The sequence below is a fragment of the Acomys russatus genome, chromosome 30, assembly GCF_903995435.1.
Source record: "Acomys russatus chromosome 30, mAcoRus1.1, whole genome shotgun sequence".
NCBI lineage: Eukaryota > Metazoa > Chordata > Mammalia > Rodentia > Muridae > Acomys > Acomys russatus.
Genome location: NC_067166.1, coordinates 28,317,573 through 28,338,893, shown reverse-complemented (window position 1 = coordinate 28,338,893; position 21,321 = coordinate 28,317,573). Strand labels below are relative to the sequence as shown.

At 34.9% G+C, this 21,321-nt stretch overlaps 1 protein-coding gene across 2 annotated transcripts in view; it reads left to right on the top strand.

The window, feature by feature from the left end:
• Positions 1-21,321, top strand: part of Edil3 (EGF like repeats and discoidin domains 3) — a 468,021-nt gene that overhangs the window by 422,032 nt on the left and 24,668 nt on the right. For both annotated transcript variants that reach the window (XM_051172620.1, XM_051172619.1), the window contains one exon: positions 14,976-15,131. In XM_051172620.1, the coding sequence (XP_051028577.1) occupies positions 14,976-15,131 (156 nt within the window). The remainder of the gene's footprint in view (positions 1-14,975; positions 15,132-21,321) is intronic.

Here is a 21,321-nt window from a genome sequence, read left to right as displayed (position 1 = left end):
ACTTTAAATAACTGTTTACAACTTGAAAATTCAGTTTCTATGGCTGTTGGAATGAGAAAGTATTCCAAGGACTGTATTATTTCAGTTCTTTTTCACAGTTTACCTTAGAGTCCACCCAGCAGCATCTGAGAAGGTTCCCCCATTCCTGTTTTGCACTGTTCAAATACTGAGCAAGGTCACTTCCTGCTGCACTTTAAGAAAATATGAATGTGCAAGAGTTGAAAGCAGTGCATTCTAACACAAGGTAATGGGTTTTCTCTTTTCTTGTTTCTTCCTTTTCTCATCTTCTTTTCTTCCTTTCTTTCCTTCTTTGTTTTTGTTTGTTTGTTTTGTTTTGTTTTTAGCGATATAGAATATTACAATAAGTACATATATCCATGACTTCTACTCTGGGTGTCTTGAAACCCCTTCAGAGAACCCTCAAGGAGACATTTGTATTGCTCCTGAACTGACTGCATTGCATAGATTCTTCTAGTCACATTCTAAACTAATAGATGTTTTTAGCAATTCTTTGAAATGTACAGGATTTCTTTCTAGTGGAAAAGGCATATCAGAATAACTTCTTTAGGTAAAATTTTTATTTATATTTTTGGTGCTTTTCTCTTGATTGATTCTACGGTAAAAAAATAACTTCTGGTAGTAGAATTTAATGTCATTTTATCTAATAATGCTGTGTGATTTTTCTCTTCTTGCATCAATATCAGAATTTTATTAAAAATTTATTTGTATTTCAAAAACCTTAAATATAAAAATACCAAATAAAATAATTTGTATTGCTGAATACATTTATGACACTTCCAATTCTTTTTCATGTTACAACTCCATTAGAAACCAACTTGGTGTATATTGCAAGTGCAACCTACCCAGAACTACATAGTGAGGCCCTGCCTTGAAAATAATAAATAAATAATAAACAAGCACTTTCCATCTTGATGTTTCCAATGAGATACCAAACACAGTTAAACCAAAATAATCGAATGATGAGAAATTGATACCACACATTCTTTATTTAAATCTACAAGTAAATTGTAGTGAAGTGGGGTCTAACTTGGGAAGTTGTTAAAAAAACTTGACTATGTATGCAAAAATATAAATTAGTTTAATATAATGAGTTTAGTTCAAGTAATTCATATCCCCATATCTAATTTAAGACTGCAGTTTGGAAGCTATTTTATAATAATCAAATGATAATGCATGAATAGTTTCAAAGTTAAAGAGTATGATTTTATAAATATGAGGACTCTTGGAGCTGATTGCATAAGGAAATTAGCCCTTATATAAGTTCAGGGATAAGCATTTACATATAAATACTGCAAATGCAGTGCCATTTGTCAAAAGAAGTAAAATGGAAACAGAATATTTTTCATGAAGTCAAGAGTAACATATTTTATGGAAATTATACATCTTATTTCAAGGCAAAACATTGTGTTATCCATATACCATGTATGAACTTCATTATTGGTATCTTCAAACCACATTGTACTGTAGAATTTCATTAGCATATACTCATGAAAGCATATACAGATTTTATCCTCACCCTGTACTGTTTTATTTTATACACCTTAATGAATTCAACAAAGTAGACATTGTATAATGGGAAATAAGTGAGAAATCAGAAGTCTGTATCTAAAGGAGAATTTTAAGCCTGGGATCAGAAGTGTCAAATTACTATTTCTTAGTTTCACTCAGGAATAAATAAATGAAAATGAACATAAATACACCAAAATATATCAAAAAAGATACCTGTTCTGTAAATAAACATAAATATGAATGAATAAATAATTATATTTTATAGCTATTCTTGAGAAAATTCTCTAAGTATGTAGTATAGTCCTGGGATAAAATTCATGACCAATGTTAGGGAAGTTGACCCTCTTGTAAAACCCTCTAAGGACTGCATTCTAACACAACTATATCATCAACAGTGCTACGAACCAGGCACTTAACTGGGAAATACTTTGTTTCCCTTTTATCTATGTCTCAGCATCATCTGTACATTGTACATTCTGGATAAAATATATTTTCTGGAGGTATCCTTTGGGGCAGTCAACTCTCTGTAATGGTCTTATCTCTTTAACACATCACTGGTACTGTACCTGCCCCCATGTCCTCCTCCAGCCTCTTAGACACTGTAAGTGATTTGACCTTATCAGTTAACATTGAGCATTCTCTCTCCTTAAATAGTTTGAAGTATTCACCTTACGCCCTACTCCTGGAAGTCCTTGTTCCTATTTACTTTTGAGTACTCAAGGCAAAACAAAACAAAACAAAACAAAAACAAAAACCACCTGTAGCCATCATTCTTTGCTTCATGATTGTCAGCTTAGCCTAGAAGTTAGTCATCATAAAACATATATATATATATATATATATATATATATATATATATATATATATATATATATATCTCCAGTTGAGATTAGAACGTTTAACATCCTGCTTGCATGGTCTGATAAAACAAGACGATATAAGAATGATTTGGAACTTTTGAGAACAAGGCTCCTCCAGCAAGAAGCTGCAATAAGTATTATGTTGGCTTGCTTAACATTGCCAGCCACTTCATGCTCAAGACATGTGATATATTTTGTCATTATAGTGTATTTTTCTCTGTCAGTGCTTACCTTTTAAATTATTTTTCACATATAATTGATAAAAAATAAGAATAGTTAGCTGGGCACAGTGGTGCATGCCTGAAATCCCAGCATTTTGCGAGGCAGAGGCAGGTGGATCTCTGTGAATTCCATGCCAGCCTTGTCTACAAAGTAAGTCCAGTACAGCCAAGGCTACATAGAGAAACCCTGTCATGAAAAAAAAAAAAAAAAAAGAAAGAAAGAAAGAAAAAGAAAAAAGAATATTTATATAACAACAAATATGTATACAGTAATTTTGAGTGTTCGAAATATATAGTAATTATTCAGATAAAAAATCTTTGTTAAAATTAGATTTATCAAACTATTCCTTCTTATTAAAAATAGATTATTTTCTCGTATAGTATACCCTAATTATAGTTACTCCTACTTCAACATCCCCTGTTCTTCCTCATCTCCTCTCTCCTCTGGATCCACTCCCTTTCTGTCTCCTATTAGAACAGAACAGGCTAAAAGCTAACAATGCAACATGATAAATTAAACAGAATAAAATTAAGCAAAACCTATCATATTAAAGTTGGTATCAGCAACCTATCAAGAGAAAAAGAGTCTCTAGAGCAGTCACAGAAGTCAGAGACACATTCATTCTTACGCTCAAAATCCCCATGAGAATCATAAGCTAAAACTTGTAACACATGAGACTTCAGTCTCTGAGAGCTTCTATGGACCTTGTTGAGTTGATTCAGGGGGTCTTGTTCTCCTGGTGTCCTCCATCTCCTTTGGCTCATATTGTTTCTACTTCTTCTTCTGAGTTCAGAGGGGAGGTATTTGTTGGAAACTTCCACTTTAGATTCTTTCTACATAATGTCTGGCTGCGGGTCTCTACATCTATTACCCTCTGCTGCTGGAGGAAGTTCTCTAATGATGACATTTCAATTGGGCATTGATATGAGTAATCATTAGGATTCATTTTGTTGACACTAGACTATCTAACTTCCAGTTAGTGGCTATCTTACCTGTCGTGGGTATGGATTCCTTCCTGTTGATTGGCCTTAAGTCACATCAGACATTGGTTGGCTAGCTCTGTGCCACCATTGCCCTAACATATTTTGCAAGCAGGATAGATTGTAGATCAAAGGTTTTGTGGCTGGGATGGTGTTCACATTTCTCGTTCAGTCACCTGTGGAGTTCTTTCCTGCACCAAAGAGATTGGAACATAGGGGTGACGCTTTCATATAGGCACTGCTTAACTTTGAAACGTTCAATGAGTTGTGTGAGTATTGTCCTCAGCAATGAGGTCCCGCCATCAGTTTGTGGATAGCGACCCTTTGTCTTAGCAACAGTGTGGGTAGTTTGTGAATTTCCAATGGACCCTCTTCTCAAGAACTCAATTGAATTAAACCCAGTCTGGCTACTGGAAGCCTTGTTTGGTGACAAGAGATAGCCAGTTAAAACTCCATACCCCAATCCCATTAGTAGGAGACCTCCCTAGGATCATGTTCATATATTTTAGGAGGTTTCTACTGCATTGGGTTTCCGTATCATCCCTCAAACGCCCCTCAATTCCAGCTGCCTCTCCCTGCTTTCACTCCCTGTATCTCCCTTCTCTCTCCCTCCACCTAATCTTCAAGTTTCTGTTCCCACCCACCCCTCAACACGTGTGTGTGTGTGTGTGTGTGTGTGCACACGCGCGCACGTGTGTGTGCATGATTTGTTCTATTTCCCCTTCCCAAGGAAAGGAGGTCAGGAACCTCTCACCAAGACCCTCCCTTTCTACCTAACCTCTCTGGGTCTGAGGATTGTAGTTTGGATATCATTTACTTAACAGCTAATATCCACTTAGAAGCAAATAGAAACAATAAATTTTCTCTGGATCTTGGCTTCTTTCAGGATGATTTTTTTTCTAGTTCCATACATTTGTCTACAAATTTCATGATGTTAGGTTTTTTTTTTTAGCAGATGAGTAGTCTTCTATTGTGTAAACGTACCATGTGTATGTATCCATTATTCCCTTGAGAGACCTTTCAGATCTTTCCACTCTCAGTCAATGTTGAATAAAGCCACAGTGACCACAGTTCAGCAAGTGTCCTTGTGGTAGGATGAATTATTACATTAAATCATAATGATATTTTCAGAAGGTTTTTCCATAGTATGCAGCCAAATTTTGGGTAGATAATGTACACTTGGGTTTTTAGAAATGGATAAATAACAAATTATTTCTATTCCAACTTAAAGGAGATATCATTGTTTTCTAAATTATATGTAAGTTATTACTGGCACTGTTATTTGTTTTCTCATTCAACTTGGCTTCACCAGTTTTCTAATGCATCCAAAAATTCGTGTATATTGTTATATTATTTTATCGAAGACTTGTATTAAATAGTCAATTATTGAACAGTAAGAACACTATCAATTGAAGACTGATTCAACTAAGGATCATCTTAAATTTTATCTATGGAATAATACGTCAAGGTTTCTGTCTCATCAGAATCAATCTTGAAATGTGAATAAAGAAGTTATGTTAACTCTACTCTCTCCTGAGGCAACTTTGCTTTTGATAAGCTCAGCAGAAAGTCACTTTCAATAATACTCTAAGAAAATTATGACCTTTCTTCCTGGATTTTGAAGCTAATACTTTTCTTCAACTTGTTTTACTTTACAGAATATAGACATTGGAGAAATTGGATAATATCTAGTATGTTAACTTTAATTATTAAGAACTTAATTAAGCATCAATTTTCAAAACAATTTAAAAGTAAAATTATGCTGGAGTATTGCAATGATCTACTTGTCATGAAGTGACAAAAAGTAAATCTCTCAGTAGAGCATTATTTAAGTAAATCAACAGCAGGACATTAAGTCTGACATGTCTTACTATTTTAAATCCAACAATATTTAGCAATATTTTTATTAGTTTTCTAGGATTTTTAAATGATTTTTAAAGACTTGATGCTAGTTCAATAAAAGGAGTTTGATTAAGGAATAAACAAAGTCTTGTGAGATTTCTGTAATCATTTCAAAACTCCCTTTAGAGTTTATACAGCAGAATCAAGTTTAAGTGTTTCTGAAAAAATTCACTTACATCATTTTAACTCATTCAATTTGTTGATGATGATTGCTGCAGCCTTTGATCTCCTCTCAGCTCCTTCAAGTGTGCACACAGACTTCTGAGACTCTGAGAGACATCTCTTGTAACCATAGTATAGATCTAACATCTCAATCTGTACAGCAGAGGCCCAAATCAAAGGACCCTTGGCTGAGGGGACACTTTATTTCAAGGACAAACTAAACTGGCTATAGTGTTTTCCCCTTCTTTGCTCTATTACATCCACTGAAAAACATAATCCAATCCCCAGTACTACAAACAAGGCAAGGAGAGCAGGGGCTACTGTATATATGCAACTTATTTTATTCTCTCTTGTCAAACAATTCATTCAGTACACATCATTGAAACACCTGATGTATACTGGCACAGGGTCAATAACAAATGAAATTTCCTGGCCCTGAGATTTTACATCTTGAAGAGAAAGCTGGTAATGATGTGATAATAGATAAATTACTCACTAAGGAACTAATTATTTAAACAAAATCCTCCACTTAATTAAAAATAACAGACTACAAATTTGTTATTATCAAAAAAGTACCATATCCTATCTCTATTTGAAAGAACACGGAGAGAACAGAAGTGACTTGTCCTTCAAACAGTTAATATCTGCTAGACATTGACAAGAATGCCAAAGGCAGCGTTGATATAGGAAGGTCTGAAGGGAAACTGAGGCAAGTCCCTGAAGTCTGATGATTGGCACAGAGATGCTCATGGTTAGTGGCAACAATGTAAAGATTCTTCTCCTTCCCAAATCTCAGTTAAAGAGAATAAACAGTATAAGATTGAACTGATTTTTAAAATGCAGTTCAATGAAGAAGAAAAGCAGGAGGCTATCAATCCACTTTTCTGCATGTTAAACAGGTTGCAGGACTCTATGAAAGGTGCTCTTCTCAAGAACATATAGAGAAGTGACGTGAGTGCTAAGATGATGAGCAAGACAATGTGACACTATTTACCAAAGAAAATTAAACATTTAAATGCTGCAAATACATACTAAAATGAACGATATTAACATTGGGGACAAGTAGGGAAACTGTGAGACTACAGGTTAGAATTATAAAAACTAAATAATGATGGGGGGGGGTGCTACAAACAAAAAACTTAAAAATAAAGACCCAGCACTTGAGTAATTGGCTTTTAGGTTTAAGAATTGAAAAAAAGAGCAAAGTAAATATTTTACAATATGGAGATGTTGTGTTCATGTATGAAGTTATCAAAAAAAAAAAAAAAAGTAAATGAAGTTAAATGTGAGACAAGAAAATCTTTAAGTCCCATTGCCATCTCAGGTAACAGAATGTAGCATGGAAAAAAATCTCATTCTACCCCATAAGCATAAATTAAATCCTTACCAAGAAATAAGCTAGTAAATAATGATGACAGATAGTAATAATTAAAAAAAGAAAGCTCCAATTTTGTAATAATCAACCAGAGCATGCATGGATACAGAGACAAAAGTATGTCACTAAACAATTAGAGAAAATTAGGAAATTATAATTATAGGAATATCCTTCCATACAACCCACACATATATAGATATAAATAAGCTTATAATCATACACATGTGTACATATTTGTGAATGTGTACACACACATACATACATATATACGTACATACAAAGATACATATAAATATGTATCCACAATAACTTAATTAAAAAACTGATAAATCAAAAAAGATGATAGAAATTATAGCACACGTAAGTTATTTTTAGTTGACGAATTTTAAAGGTTTTTTTTAGCCACAAAAATTATATAATCAAAAAAGTAATTATAGATTTGAGTAAGAAAAGTTGGCTTCTGTAGTGGTTTGAATGAATATGGTCCCCCATAGACCTTTAGGGTGTGGCACTGTTAGGAGGTGTGGCCTGGCTGGAGTAGTTTTGGACTTGTTAGAGAAGTTGCATCACTGCTGGCGGGCTTTGAGGTCTCAGATGCATAAGCCATGCCCAACGTGGCATTCTCTTCCTACTGCCTTTGGATCTGAATGTAACGCCCTCAGCTACATTTCTTCAGCACCATGTCTGCCCAGGTGCTGTTGTGCTTCCCACCACATTGACAACGGACTAAACTTCTGAAACTATCAGCCAATTCTTATGACTCTTTTATAAGAGTTGCCATGGTCATAATATCTCCTCACAGCAACTGAAATCCTAACTAAGATAGTGTCAAATATTAAATAAAAGTACATGGTCACCAATGGAAAATTCAAATACTACATATAATACTGATAATATATAAGTAATCTCTCAAAGGTGAAACAAAAGATCTGTATTAAGACATTAAAGGGGATAATGTATATATTGCTAGTGAGACCAAACACTTTGGAAAATAAAATTAAATGCCATTCGGTGCCATTTCAGGACATTAAATTTATAACTGCCCCTTTGATTGGGAATGCCATTAACACAAACCTTTCCATAAGACAGATTTTGTGAGGAATAGAGGCAAATACTTATACAGTAGATGAAAGCCTATAATTGTGGAGCAAATTGAAACAATGCCTGCTGTGATCCAAATAGCAGGCTCTTTCTGTCTACAAAGAAACAGAACAGCAATGAACAATGAAACATAAGTGGTCTTTAGCATATATTCTGGCTGTGGATAAAAGAACTGGAAACAACTGAAATGACTACCAAAAGGAAATTGATAAAATAATTATCATGGGGTGTACAGCTATACTAAAGAATATGACATAGCCACACCCACTTATACTGATAATTATTATCATATGCAAAACACCCGAGATACAAACATACAACATGATCCATTATAAAGCTGCATGTATACTGTAGGTCAGGCATATGAAAATACTTTATACCTTTTAAGCTAAGCTTGTGACAATATTTTGATACAGGAATTGTGTAAAAATATAAGAATACAGAGTTAACAGTGTTAACTTCAGATAGTACAGTTAGAGCTCACTGCAAGTAAACTCTTCCTGCATTGGCCCTGATACCCTTATTTTCACAAGCTGATTATTTTATGTTAAATATGATTTCCCTTGTATTAGTATGGGTTTTACTGATTTTTTTTTTAAATGGGCATTTTCTGGAAAGGTTCTTTTAGTGGAAATATTGAGGAGCATATTACATTTTCTTTTTATTTGCAAGAAAATATCTATTTGCAAGAAAATATCATGGAATTCCATATGGAACAAAGCATGTCTTAAATTATTGTAAGCTAGAAGATTATTAGTGAGGGGGTGAGTAATTATGGCAATTGCCTGCAGACTAGTTAATAGAAAGATATAAGCAGCCTCTGATATTTAATGCCATGGATGGCATTAGTGTCAACTGGACAGAACCCAGCATCATTTGAGAAGAGGGAACATCAGCTTTGGAATTCCTTCTATCACATTGGTCTGTGGGCTAGTTTGTAAGGATTTTCCTTATTGCTAAATGATTTGGGAGCTCAGCGCACTGTGAGCAGTGCCACCTTTTGGCAGGCGGGCTTTAACTGGATAAGAAAAGTATCCAAATGCAAGCCAGGAGCAATCCAATAAGCAACATTCTTCCATAGTCTCTATTTCTGTCCTTGCCTCCAGATTCCTGCTCGGAATTCCTGTCCTGGCTTTCTTTGGTGATGGACTGCAATGTGCAAGCTAAATAAATCCTTTCCTTCCTCAGTTTGTTTGGGGCCATGGTATTTATCACAGCAGCAAGAGGCAAACTAGGACTAGTCCTTTATTATTATAAATAATAGAATTTTGTTTCAAATACGACTTAATAATTATAAAAACCTTTTATAATGTCATTTTGAATGCCAAACACTAGAATTTTTCAGAAAAAAAAACATACATGAAAAGGAAAAAAAAAAGTCATTAATCGCCTGTGAGAGACAAAGTCGTGTTTATCTCCTTCTTCATTAAGATTTTTATTCAGCATACAATTATATTTACTGTGAAACAGATTAGTAGAATTAAGTGGTTAACGCTAGCATTCTCTTAATCACCATGCTGCCTATACAATAAAGTTAGAATATTCAGTCCATCTATTTGCATGATTCTAAATTAATCATTTTGGAGTGTTATGAGCTACAGGCTGCCAGCAAACTGGGGGGGGGGGGGGCGGGGGGGGGGGCGGAGTTCAAGCTGACATAGAGCTTGTGTATTTTGCTATTGAATGTAGCTGTTAAACGTAGAATTTTCTCTAATTTGAGTCCATGACAGAAGATAACTGGACATTTGGAATGCTGCCACATGCCGGATGTCCTGCAAACATAGTAGTGCACAGCCGCCTGCACTCAGAAAGCTTCTCCGGGCACCACGCATGTGACCTCATTACTCCAATTCTACTTTTCAAATATAACATAAAAAACAATTACTATCTCTCAATCCATTTATCCACAAATTTCATAATGAGTGAGTTAACCCAGAAGCAGAAAGAGTCAAATGGTATATACTCACTTATATCTGCATACTAGCCCAAGGGTCATGTCCCACGAAAGCCTTCACTTACCAGGAAACTGGGACAGAGGGGAAGGCATCCTATTGGGACGCTAGATGAGAGAAGCATGGGAGAATAGCAAAGTAGAAGGATCCAGAGGGTCCTAGAAATCTACAAGTAGAACAATATGATAGGCAGATTTGGGCCCAGGGGTCCCGCTCAAACTAAGGCACCAGCCAAGGACAATACAGGCGGTAAACTTTAAACCCCTTCCCAGATCTAGCCAATGGTCAGAACATTCTCCACAGTTGAGTGGAGAGTGGGATACGACTTTCTCACGTACTCTGGTGCCTCACATTTGACCATGTCCCCTGGAGGGGGAGACCTGGTGGCACTCAGAGGAAGGACAGCAGGTAGCCAAGAAGAGACTTGATACCCTATGAGAATATACAGGGGGAGGTAATCCCCCTCAGGAACAGTCATAGGGGAGGGGAATAAGGGGAAAATGGGAGGGAGGGAAGAATGGGAGGATACAAGGGATGGGATAAACATTGAGAAGTAACAAGAATAAATTAATAAAAAAAAACAATTACTATCTTAAGTAGTAAAAACTACTTGTGGAAATTACGTCATTTCAACAAGGAGGTTATAACAATGTGATCTAGAGCTCATATATCAGCAAGCACACGCAGTGTTTTAAGGATTCTAAACTTTAGAATAATAGTAAGATCAGCAGTGTTTTAAGGATTCTAAACTTTAGAATAATAGCAAGATCAAATCGGATGCCAATGGTGAATAATATACCCTAATATAACACACCACCTAACTTCCCTGTGCTTCAGCTCAAAGTACAGTCAACATATGATAAAGACATTGTTCCAATGCAAGCAGGAATAATTGTGTGCCCAAATCTAACCTACGTTGTATGTGACTGTTTGATATGATATTAAGATAAAATAAATTATTCGTGAAGACTAATTTGTATCTCTACTACACCTGTACAGCATCCACAAAGTTCTATGTCTACCAAACAGAAATTTCTTCTAAAAATTAAGCCTGTAATATGGCTGGGCATTTATAGATCCAATCAACAATGGGTTAATGTCATATGGAGAAAGTGCTTTTATACTGAACATATAGAAGACCTAAACACTTGAATGTAATATGTTTATACTACATTTATATGGTGTACAAATAAATATATAAACAGTGATGCAAAATATGTCATATAATTTATTTGTAATATATCTGTTAACCATTTTATTCATAAATAATAACTTTGGTTATGTCACATTTTCTCTCACTACTTTAAGAAGAAATGATTATCTTTGTATACACATTGAAAGTATGATCAATATATACCTTAAATCACTTTTTCATATTATAAATACATTTTTATACTTTAAAATTTTATGAGACTATAAAATAATTACATCTCTCCATTCTTTTCCTCTTTTTAAGCCCCCCTATATACCCTACCCTGAATTCTTTCAAATCTATGGCCACTTCCTTTATTTGTTGTTACTGCATATATATATATATATATATATATATATATATATATATATATATATATATATATATATATACAGTTATAGACCTCCATTTCTCACTTCTATAGCCTTCTAACAAGATTCTGACAGAACATGTTATTGTTTGCTCAACTTTATTTAATCTTATAATTAATGCCTTTTATAGCACAAATTCTATTTCTAATTGTATACAATTAGAAAAAAATTGCACTCATTTTATTTTCATAACACCCTGCGTGGTGTTTCACTGAACTTTTCTGATGAAGAGACTGAGAAAGAAAGCAGATAGGCAGTTAAGGAGCTACCACCTCCAGCTGTGTGAGAGTTACCAACCCTTAAAATTTAGTTTTCAACCAGCTTTTGCTGGTAATATATTTGCTAACTACAATACTTCATTACCCTGTCCAAAAATATTAAGCCATTTAGTAAAACACTAGATTAAGACAGATAGCATTTTCTAGAAGGACAGGTAGTGGCTTTTTTAGCCATTGATTTGTTCCTGTTCATGGCACCTACTGTGGTATCAGCTCCAGTTGAAAACCAGACTTTCACTGAGAAGTTGTTTCATGTAAGGCTTGTGTCAAACAGATTCAGACATGAGGTGCTGTGCACTCTGCCAATGCCAAGGCATGAGCAGCCTAGTGTTCTAAATACTCAATCTATCCTATTTGAGCAAAACCTTGGGAGGTGGGAGTCTGCTGGCGTAGTGAGTATTTTATCTAGAGAGCTAGTAGTTCCACTTTGACTCAGATTCACATGTGGATACCAGTCACTGGCCAGAATTCTCTTGAGTGCCTTGCTCTGGATGAGTTCTGTGTGCGCCCCTGTTTCAACAAGCTCATTTTACATGTGACTCAAATTTATTTTTGTACTGAAAGAAACCTTCTTAGAGCTGGTATTCTAAATTTAATGCAGGAAATTTTAGGATAAAGTCCAGGTTGGAACAGATTGCTGCCTATGCTGCCTGTTTAAGTACAGAAACTGGCTTAACTGAAACAGAAACGAAAAACGTTTCTAGATTTAAAAAAAAAAATGCTCGAGTAGGAGAGCGGTTAGGGTGGGTGAAAAACATATCTGTTGGTAAGAGCCAAGACAGAATTTTGGAGAAAACATCTCTGCCTAGCAGGAAACCCAGATGACTGTAGCAATACCACAGTTGAAGGATGATGGAAGATTCCCCCTCTCATCTGAACTGAGGATTCACAGACGTTTATGCCTGAAGAGTCAACCCTGAGTGGTTCACTTCCCTGTGCCAGTGGGTTTCTCAGTGATTGCAGCCTGTGATGGGACAGTGGCTGAGTTCTGTCAGGTAGCTTAATTTTTTTAAAATCAGTGTTGAATAACAACAGCATGAAGAACATTATGATTGACAGAAGGCTTTGACCATGTGTCTCTGAGCAATTAGATTTGGGTATATAGCAGGAAAAGGTACCCATATTTCAGAGCTGAGTCAGCTAAAGAGTGGAGTGAAAATTCATGCTAAAATACAAAATTCCCCTGATGTAAATGGAGCATTGTCTTTATAACTCTTCATATTTTGTCACTTTAATGAGTGTAGTGATTCATTAGAAATTATTTACTATTGCGAGAGAAAAAAGAAAATCATTGACTAATTGAGTGAAAGTGCGATTTACTGATTGGAGAATTTATGTATGTGTTAGGACCCTGAAACAAAAAGAAGAGCATAGAATCTTGAGTTCTTTATTCGCTGTTTGCCATTGAGATGTGTGCTGTGCTCTGTCTAGGTATCTATTTCCACATGTGAAAATCAAGTCATCAAATATGGATACAAAGAACAGCCCTAGAACAATCTGGGCAGCATCCGTTTCCCGGAAATCACATTTGCTCTCCAATATATTTACTTGATTCATGGAGTACTTTGAGGACACTACACACTGATAATGTTTCCTTCTGAAATTATTTCACAAACTGGGAAAGGCATTCCTCTATCTTAATCAATCATTTAAATGTAGTGTACTATCCTTAATGGATAATCTCACAAATGAGAAAAGTTCCATATAAATCTAAATACACACACATTTGTATACATGTGCGTGTGCGTGTGTGTGTGTGTATTTTTGTGTGTGATCTCAAAATGTAACACTTAGAAAATTTTTCACATATTTTGATGGGTATTTGTGCTCTCTTTCTGTTTATACACCACAGCTATCTGTTGTCATTCCTGGCCTGTGTCTGACCCATAAACATCTGCTTGGGGTTACACTGCAATCCCATAGGAGGGGAGGCCTCTGAGGTGGGAACAAAACAGCACATTGTCTGAAAGTCCTGAGGTCGCTAACGGGATCATGGTGGTTAAAGATGATAAGCTCAAGGATGCAGCTTGGAACTTAGTCATAGGAAGTAGCTGCCAGAGGGTGCTTTGTAGAGGCAGGAAGGGAAGCTATACATCAAGAAACACAAATAAGAAACAAAAGCAAAGGTGGCTACAAAAGTTGTCTTCCAAGAAAATAGAGTTTCTAAGTTTAGTTTTCATCAGCATTGTAAGGTGTAAAAAAGATTCAAGAGTGAGTTTAAAAATAATTAAGGAAGTTCTGGGACTGTTTTATGTTATGATCTTTTATGAAAAGCAGCCCCAACCCTTTGATTTCACTTATATTTTGATACTTTTAGTACATAATAGTTTAGTTTTCAATTCACTTCATTTTAGGTTTTATCCACAGGACTCATTTGTAGGTTTTATTGACTTTAATTTCCAGGAATGACAAAATACGCAGACCCTACAGTTAGACTTTTATATTTTTAATCCTTCATTTTTTTCCTTTTCTCCAGTTGCCCTTATATATGCCATTCACTTGATTTCATCCTAAAATTATTGAGTTTATAATTTCATGAAAGGGGATTTTCAGTGCACAGTAATTGCTAACAATCAACTACATAGTCTAGAATTGATCAAAATTCACAGGAACTCAATGAGAACCTTACATAATATTTAATTGTCAAATTCAGTCACTGTTCATATTGTTCTTTGTAGGTAATTTTGTTTTTATGTGATTTAATTGATCAGCACAGCTGAACATAAATTATGAGTGGAAATACTCAAGTCAGTGTCAGATGGTTTCAAGACAGGTGAACTAGTTTAATATAAGAAGAACTAGTGAGCTAAGCTGACCATCACTTTATTTTAAAATGGTCAGCATGGTTGTCCAAGACAACTTGGACTATGCACCTCATAGCAAAATCAAAATATAAGCCTCTGATGAGTACAGTTATCTCTTTCAAAGTACAAATAACGAAGAGAATTTTCTTCAACATGCATGGGTCTTAATCTCTTGAGTTCAAGAGATGTGCAGATTTATAATGGGTTAAGTCATTGCACTTAAGGAATGTTCTCTTCTCTTTTTAGGTTGATCTTCTTGTCCCCACCAAAGTGACTGGCATCATCACACAAGGAGCTAAGGATTTTGGTCATGTGCAGTTTGTTGGTTCATACAAACTAGCCTACAGCAATGATGGAGAACGCTGGACTGTGTACCAGGATGAAAAGCAGAGAAAAGATAAGGTAAAATGTTCATGGGATTCAGAGTGAAGATTCAGATTCTGTTAATTATTTTAATTGAAAAAGATCTTCATGTAATATAACCTGATCATGGTTTCCCATTTTCCCAACTCTCCTCAGGTGTCTCTACTTCCTTACCTACCCAACTAAATGCCTCTTCTTTCTTTCTCTCTTTAGAGAACAAAACAGGCGAACAGCAAAAACTAAGAACAATAAAAGGAAAGAAAGAACAATAGAGAAAGAGTGTAACTGTGTGCATTTGCACTCGCTCCCCAATTCTTGAAATAATGACTATGAGATTTCTCTTGTGAATAAATGCCTAGGCCATAAGCTTTGGTTCATTCCCCAACTAGCTCACAACTATCTTATTCATTTATTCTGTTCTGTGTATACCACACAGCTGGTTACCTGTCCTCAGTTCCGTATCTCTGTAAGTTTCATAGAATCTGGTGATTCTTTCACCTCTGACTCTCTCCTTGAGTTCCTCTCTTTCTTCTGGATTTCCCACCTCCTATTTCTGCCTCAGCTAATGGGCAATCAGCTTTTATTGGCAGGTGATGTCTCCATACAGTACAGAACAGATTCTCCTAAAAAAGAGAAGTGGAGGTGGGTAGGGAAGAAGGAAAAGAGAAAGTCAGGAAAACCAGATACACATACACACACACACACACACACACACACACACTAACTAACTAACAAATATATTAAAATATAAAACTGGAATCCATAATATATGAGCAAAGGGCCAATAAGAAAAAAGTCCAAACAATATCAAATTCATTTAAAAATTAATGGCAAAATATACAATAAAAAGGGTTAAATAAGAATTTCAAAGAAGAGTTCACAGTAGAGTATGTGATAGTGAAAACTACAAAAGCAAATAGCTTTACTCGTAAATATGCCTCATAAAATACACTAAGATCTGGGTATGTAAAAACTTAGAAGAGGAGAGGCATCTTATACTAATTAGCTTGCATAAAATTTCTACTTAGACAAATACTACTATTAGATTATAAGTGAATTAGTGCTATTAGAAAAACATTTAGTTGAGAAAAAATATTTTATGGGTAACTGTTCTAAAATACCTAATATTTCCTGGATTATATGACAAATAGGAACTTTAGAGATAGGCAAATTTTGAGTGCTATGTTAGTTCATAGAAATAAACCAAATTCTTCTCTGCTAAGTTTGGATATATTACAATTTGGAAACTTAAATTTTCTCTGATATAAATCATGTGTTTATATGACTATAGACACCATATAGCTCTTTAAGTTCACTTCTGGTCCTTTTGAACTCTTTGTTAACCAACTGGTAACAATTGCTATGGAACTCTGGAGAATAGAAGTCTTAGAGTCTGGCTTCTAAATCTGGCTTTATATTATAATATAGCCTCCAGTAGCCCAGAGGCATTGAGTTGAGTTATTACTCAGTGTCCTTTATGCAAATAGCTCAAGATTTCAGAAGACATCAATAGAAACGCCTAGCTCAAGTGTTCAGGGTAAAGTTTAAGAAACGCACACATTTCAAGTATTTCTGAGTTCATAGCATTTTATGTTAGGTAAAGCTGTGTATCTTTGCTATTGGTGTATTATAAACCAACAAAAAGACTATCTTTCTTACTCAAGTGTTCAAGGCAGAGAATTTATAAATCTGCCCAGATACCCATAGGCCAGCAAAGCTATTTCAGTGAAACACTAGTTTGAGTTCAGTACAACTAGCTCCTTTAGCAGAAACATTTTGGGCTCTAATTTAAACAGGCTACATCTGTTTGTATTTTCATGCCTGTGAATAGTCAACTTAACGATGCAGCACACACCCATGATTTACATTTTAAAACCTCAGAACCCGGATGCTCTTATGACATCACATTATGTCATACACATGCTTTACAAAGCAATGTATCAGGCTCTATTTTTTTTTAATGGAAAAAAAGTTTCTGCAATGTATTCAATGTATGCAATGTATTCTGATCATAGTTTCCATTTTCCCCAATGCCTCGTAGATGCTCCCTATCACCCCACCCACCCACATCACATTTTTTTAAAGATTTATTTATTTATTTGTTTATTTATTATGTATACAGTGTTATGTCTGAATGTAACAACTGTGGGCCAGAAGAGGGCGTCAGAACTCATTACAGATGGTTGTGAGCCACCATGTGGTTTCTGGGAATTGAACTCAGGACCTCTGGAAGAGCAGCCGGTGCTCTCAACCTCTGAGCCATCTCCCTGGCCCCACATCACATTTTTGTTGAGAGAAATTACTGTTTCATTCAGCAATGTAAACTTCATAGTCAGTGGCATATCAGATAAAAAACATATTGAAATTTTGTTATAAATATCTTCAGATATATTTATGAGGTATAAACCACATTTAGCAACAAGTGGTTATAAATAATGTTTTAAACTCCTCTCAGGATTTATAAACACTTTGGTGCATTGGGTTGTATGCTGCATAAAATGGAGATTTGAAACTTCATACTTTATGCTTTAAGCTTCATATAGTCTTGAAATTAGTTTTGAGACACTGAATTCATTTAAGCTTTTTCAAATATTTACTAAAAATCAAAAATACTGAAATCCTTATAGTTTCTGGGGCATGGTGGTACATAACTCAGGAAGCTGAGGGAAGAAAGCTGGCACAAGTTCAAGGTTAGCCTGGGTTACAGTAAGAGACTTTTTCTATAACACAAAATCTAAAATAAAAGAACAAGCAAGCATTCATTTGTTGAAATGCTTAGCTCTGTTTACATTTAAAATGTAAATTAATGCTTATGTCTGAATATTTTAAATTATTTTACTTATAGACTAGGCATTTGCTAATGAACACACTTGATCTTGTTGTCTAAGTCTGAAACATATACAGATACTTCCAGTGAAGTTGCCAGATAACGTTCTGCAAGTTTTCTGTATCCTCCTGGTGTTTCATTTGCTGCTTACGATCTGTGACTGAGAGGAATATGACTCTCTCTCTGTATGATTACTGACTTGCCTATTTCTCTTTGCCTTGCTATCACAGTTTTATTCATATATTTGCATAAACAAGGTATTATTGTCACTTAGAAATTAAGTAACCCCTGCATCATATAATATTTTGCTCTAAAAATCTGTTTTCATCAGGCATTGGTAGAGACACTACAGCATTTGAAAACATTACCCCTGTGTAACGTATGTAAATTTTTCTTATTTAAAAGACATATAAGATGAAATTCTATTGAGTACAAATAGTTTGATTTTGAGTCCAGTCTAATTCTAGTTTGAGAAAAATAAAAGCTTTTAAGCCCCTTATATTTTTATAAGTATTGATGTAAATGCCTTTAAACTAATTATTTAAGTATTTAATTCTTATTTATTGTATCTTTTTTGCCTACATTTGGATAAGCTCAAATTTTGAGTGATTCTATTTTATCTAATTTTATTGACTACTATTTTAGCTATTTTATTAGGATTTATGTTATATGTATCAAATATTAAAACCTAAACTCAAACGAATGCAAAGCCCCATACTCTTAACTCTATAAGCAAAATAAAACAGATTTTTAGATATAAAAACATTTAAGTATCATTATTGTTATTACTACTGTTAATCTTAGTGTGTCAGTCCGTGTTTTTTATTCTGTGAAGACACACTATCACTATGACAACTACTGTAAAGGAAAATATTTCATTGGCTCTGCCTTAATATTTCAGAGCTTTAGCCCATTATTGTCACGGAGAGAAGGGCAGGATGCTGACTGCATGGTGCTGGAGAAGTAGCCAGCCAAGAGTTTTACATCTGGATCCCCAGGCAGTAGGAAGAGAGTGACCCAGGGACTGGCTTATGCTTCAAAAACCCCAAAGCTCATGAACATGAGCTTAGGTGGGTCCGGGTGTGAGGAGGGTCTAGGAGAAGGCGTGGGGAAACATGATCAAAACATAGTGTATGAGAGTTTTTAAAATAAAAAATTAAACCATTTGAGCATTATTAACCCCTTATTGCTAGTTTTAGAATTTTATCTGGTAGTTTGCTTAAAATACTGCAAATAAATACAGTTAAGAAGCTTAATATTAGCTTATTATTTATTAAAAATAGTATTTGAAATAGGCCCAAGATATGACATATAATAAAATAGCAACCAATATTACCCAAATATAAATTTATATAGACAGTGGAACATCCTGACAAAGAAGAGTATCTAACAAAAGAAACACAAAGGTATGTCATATACATTCTTTAAACATTTGAGATAGTATATATAATATACATATGACAATAAAATTGTATAATTTTAGTAGATATTAAAACATTCCTGTGTTTTATAATCAGTTTTTATATTCTGTCTCTAGTTATACAAATAACAGATATGGATGTCAATAATATGCTCTTCTCTTCAAAATTGCCCAACACAACTTTTCTTTTCTTTTTTTTTTTTTTTTTTTAGTTTAAATAAGCCATTTCCTATTGGTTCTTTATATTATTTACATATTATCTTTGTGTCTCTGCAGTTCATATGAACTCTTCAATATTGACAAATGAAAATCGAGGCACAAAGTTTTACTACAGTCAGTAGACACATTACATATTTTAGGACAAACACTTCCTGTAGGATACTTACAGATGCACATTTCAAATGGAAATGCATACAAACATTTCTGATTTCTTCTTGATTTCTTTGACTTCCTTCATGGATTTCTTTAACAAATTTGGGGAAATCAATTTGAAAGTCCACTCAGAAACAATGTTGCAGGGTGGGGAGTGTAGTCCATTTTTTCTAGGTTCTTGACCCCCTGTCCAAAGAATGAAAAACAAGGGCTCACATGGTTTTGTAATAAAGCTTGATAGCTTTTAGAACACTAAGTGTTGTCTCTGACTTCTAGAGGAGGCAAAGCTGCTTCCTAAGTGGGGCATAGTTTGAGTGATTCTCTCTCTAGATCTCCAGAGTAGCTTACACAACCATTATTCGTCTGTTCATATTCCCCCTCCTAATGCTCTTAGTCATATGCATGCATTCAATTATGCAAAGACATAAAATGCTAAACACGGAAGTCTCTCTAAAATGGTATTAGAGGACAGCTCTGCCTTATTGAGAGTGTGCACCCCAAAAACAAGTTCAATCCGGATTGGGCCCTCTATTATTCATATTCCTTTGGAACACGTTTGAATAGAAACTGTCTAAATTTGATTGTTAAGCAGGCTGAGGGAACTCCTAAATTTTTTTCTCCAGATGGAAGTATGCATGTGAGGTATTGATGCATATGGAGGTCACTAGGAACGTTACTGGGAGAGTGATGTGCACACAAAACAGAATACTAGAGTCTACAGCATATGCAGATGAAAGTACCAGGTCAATGGGGTCCCAAGCTAAACTAGCTCCTATGTTTGCTTGCCTCAACAGGATTATGTCAGAAAAATAGTCATAAAGTAATACTATCTCTGTTTTACCATAGTAGTATAAATTAAACTCTAAAACTTAAATGCCTTGTCTGTGCTTCCATGGTCTTGAGTAACTGATCTTTGGAATGCTTATGAAAAAAAAAAAAAACATATCTACACATAGGAGTATCTGAATATACACATAAGTGCACTCATCCACCTATGCTTACACAAGTACCTAAACTCTATGGAAAGCAAAGGATGCTCTGTTTTCATCATGAAGAGGTCACTTTCTAGCCACCCACTCATAGCCTCCTCTATTCTGTTTCTTAACAGTATTCAGTATTCAGTCTTGTCTGGCTGAGCCTCTGATGGCACTTCATGCAGTCAACATGTTCTTACAGTCCTCTTTCCAGTGTATCATATTTTCTAACCCTGCACTGGCTTTTCTCTTTCTTCACAACATAGTTTCAGCTGTTTGTATTCGAAAGTCAAATGTTCCCTTGCCCTTATGAGGGTGGCATTTGTTTCACACTGCTACAGTGCAGTTTTACTATGTTTAGCAGGAAAACTACAAAACTTAACAGGCACTTTCAGCATTTAATTTTTTGAGGATAAAAGCCAAAGCAAAACAAAAATAAATTTCAGGAAGAGGTCATATATGGAAAGAAAATAAAAGTTAAAAATAAGTTTCCTGATTCAGTATATTAGTCACAATGTCATAGTGTTAGGATGCAAATTTACATCACAAGGGCTTTGAGGGGGGAAAGCTGGTCATGATTTATTTCTTCTTCGTGCTTGAAATCATTAAAACCATTAAAAATGAAATGAAAAAGAA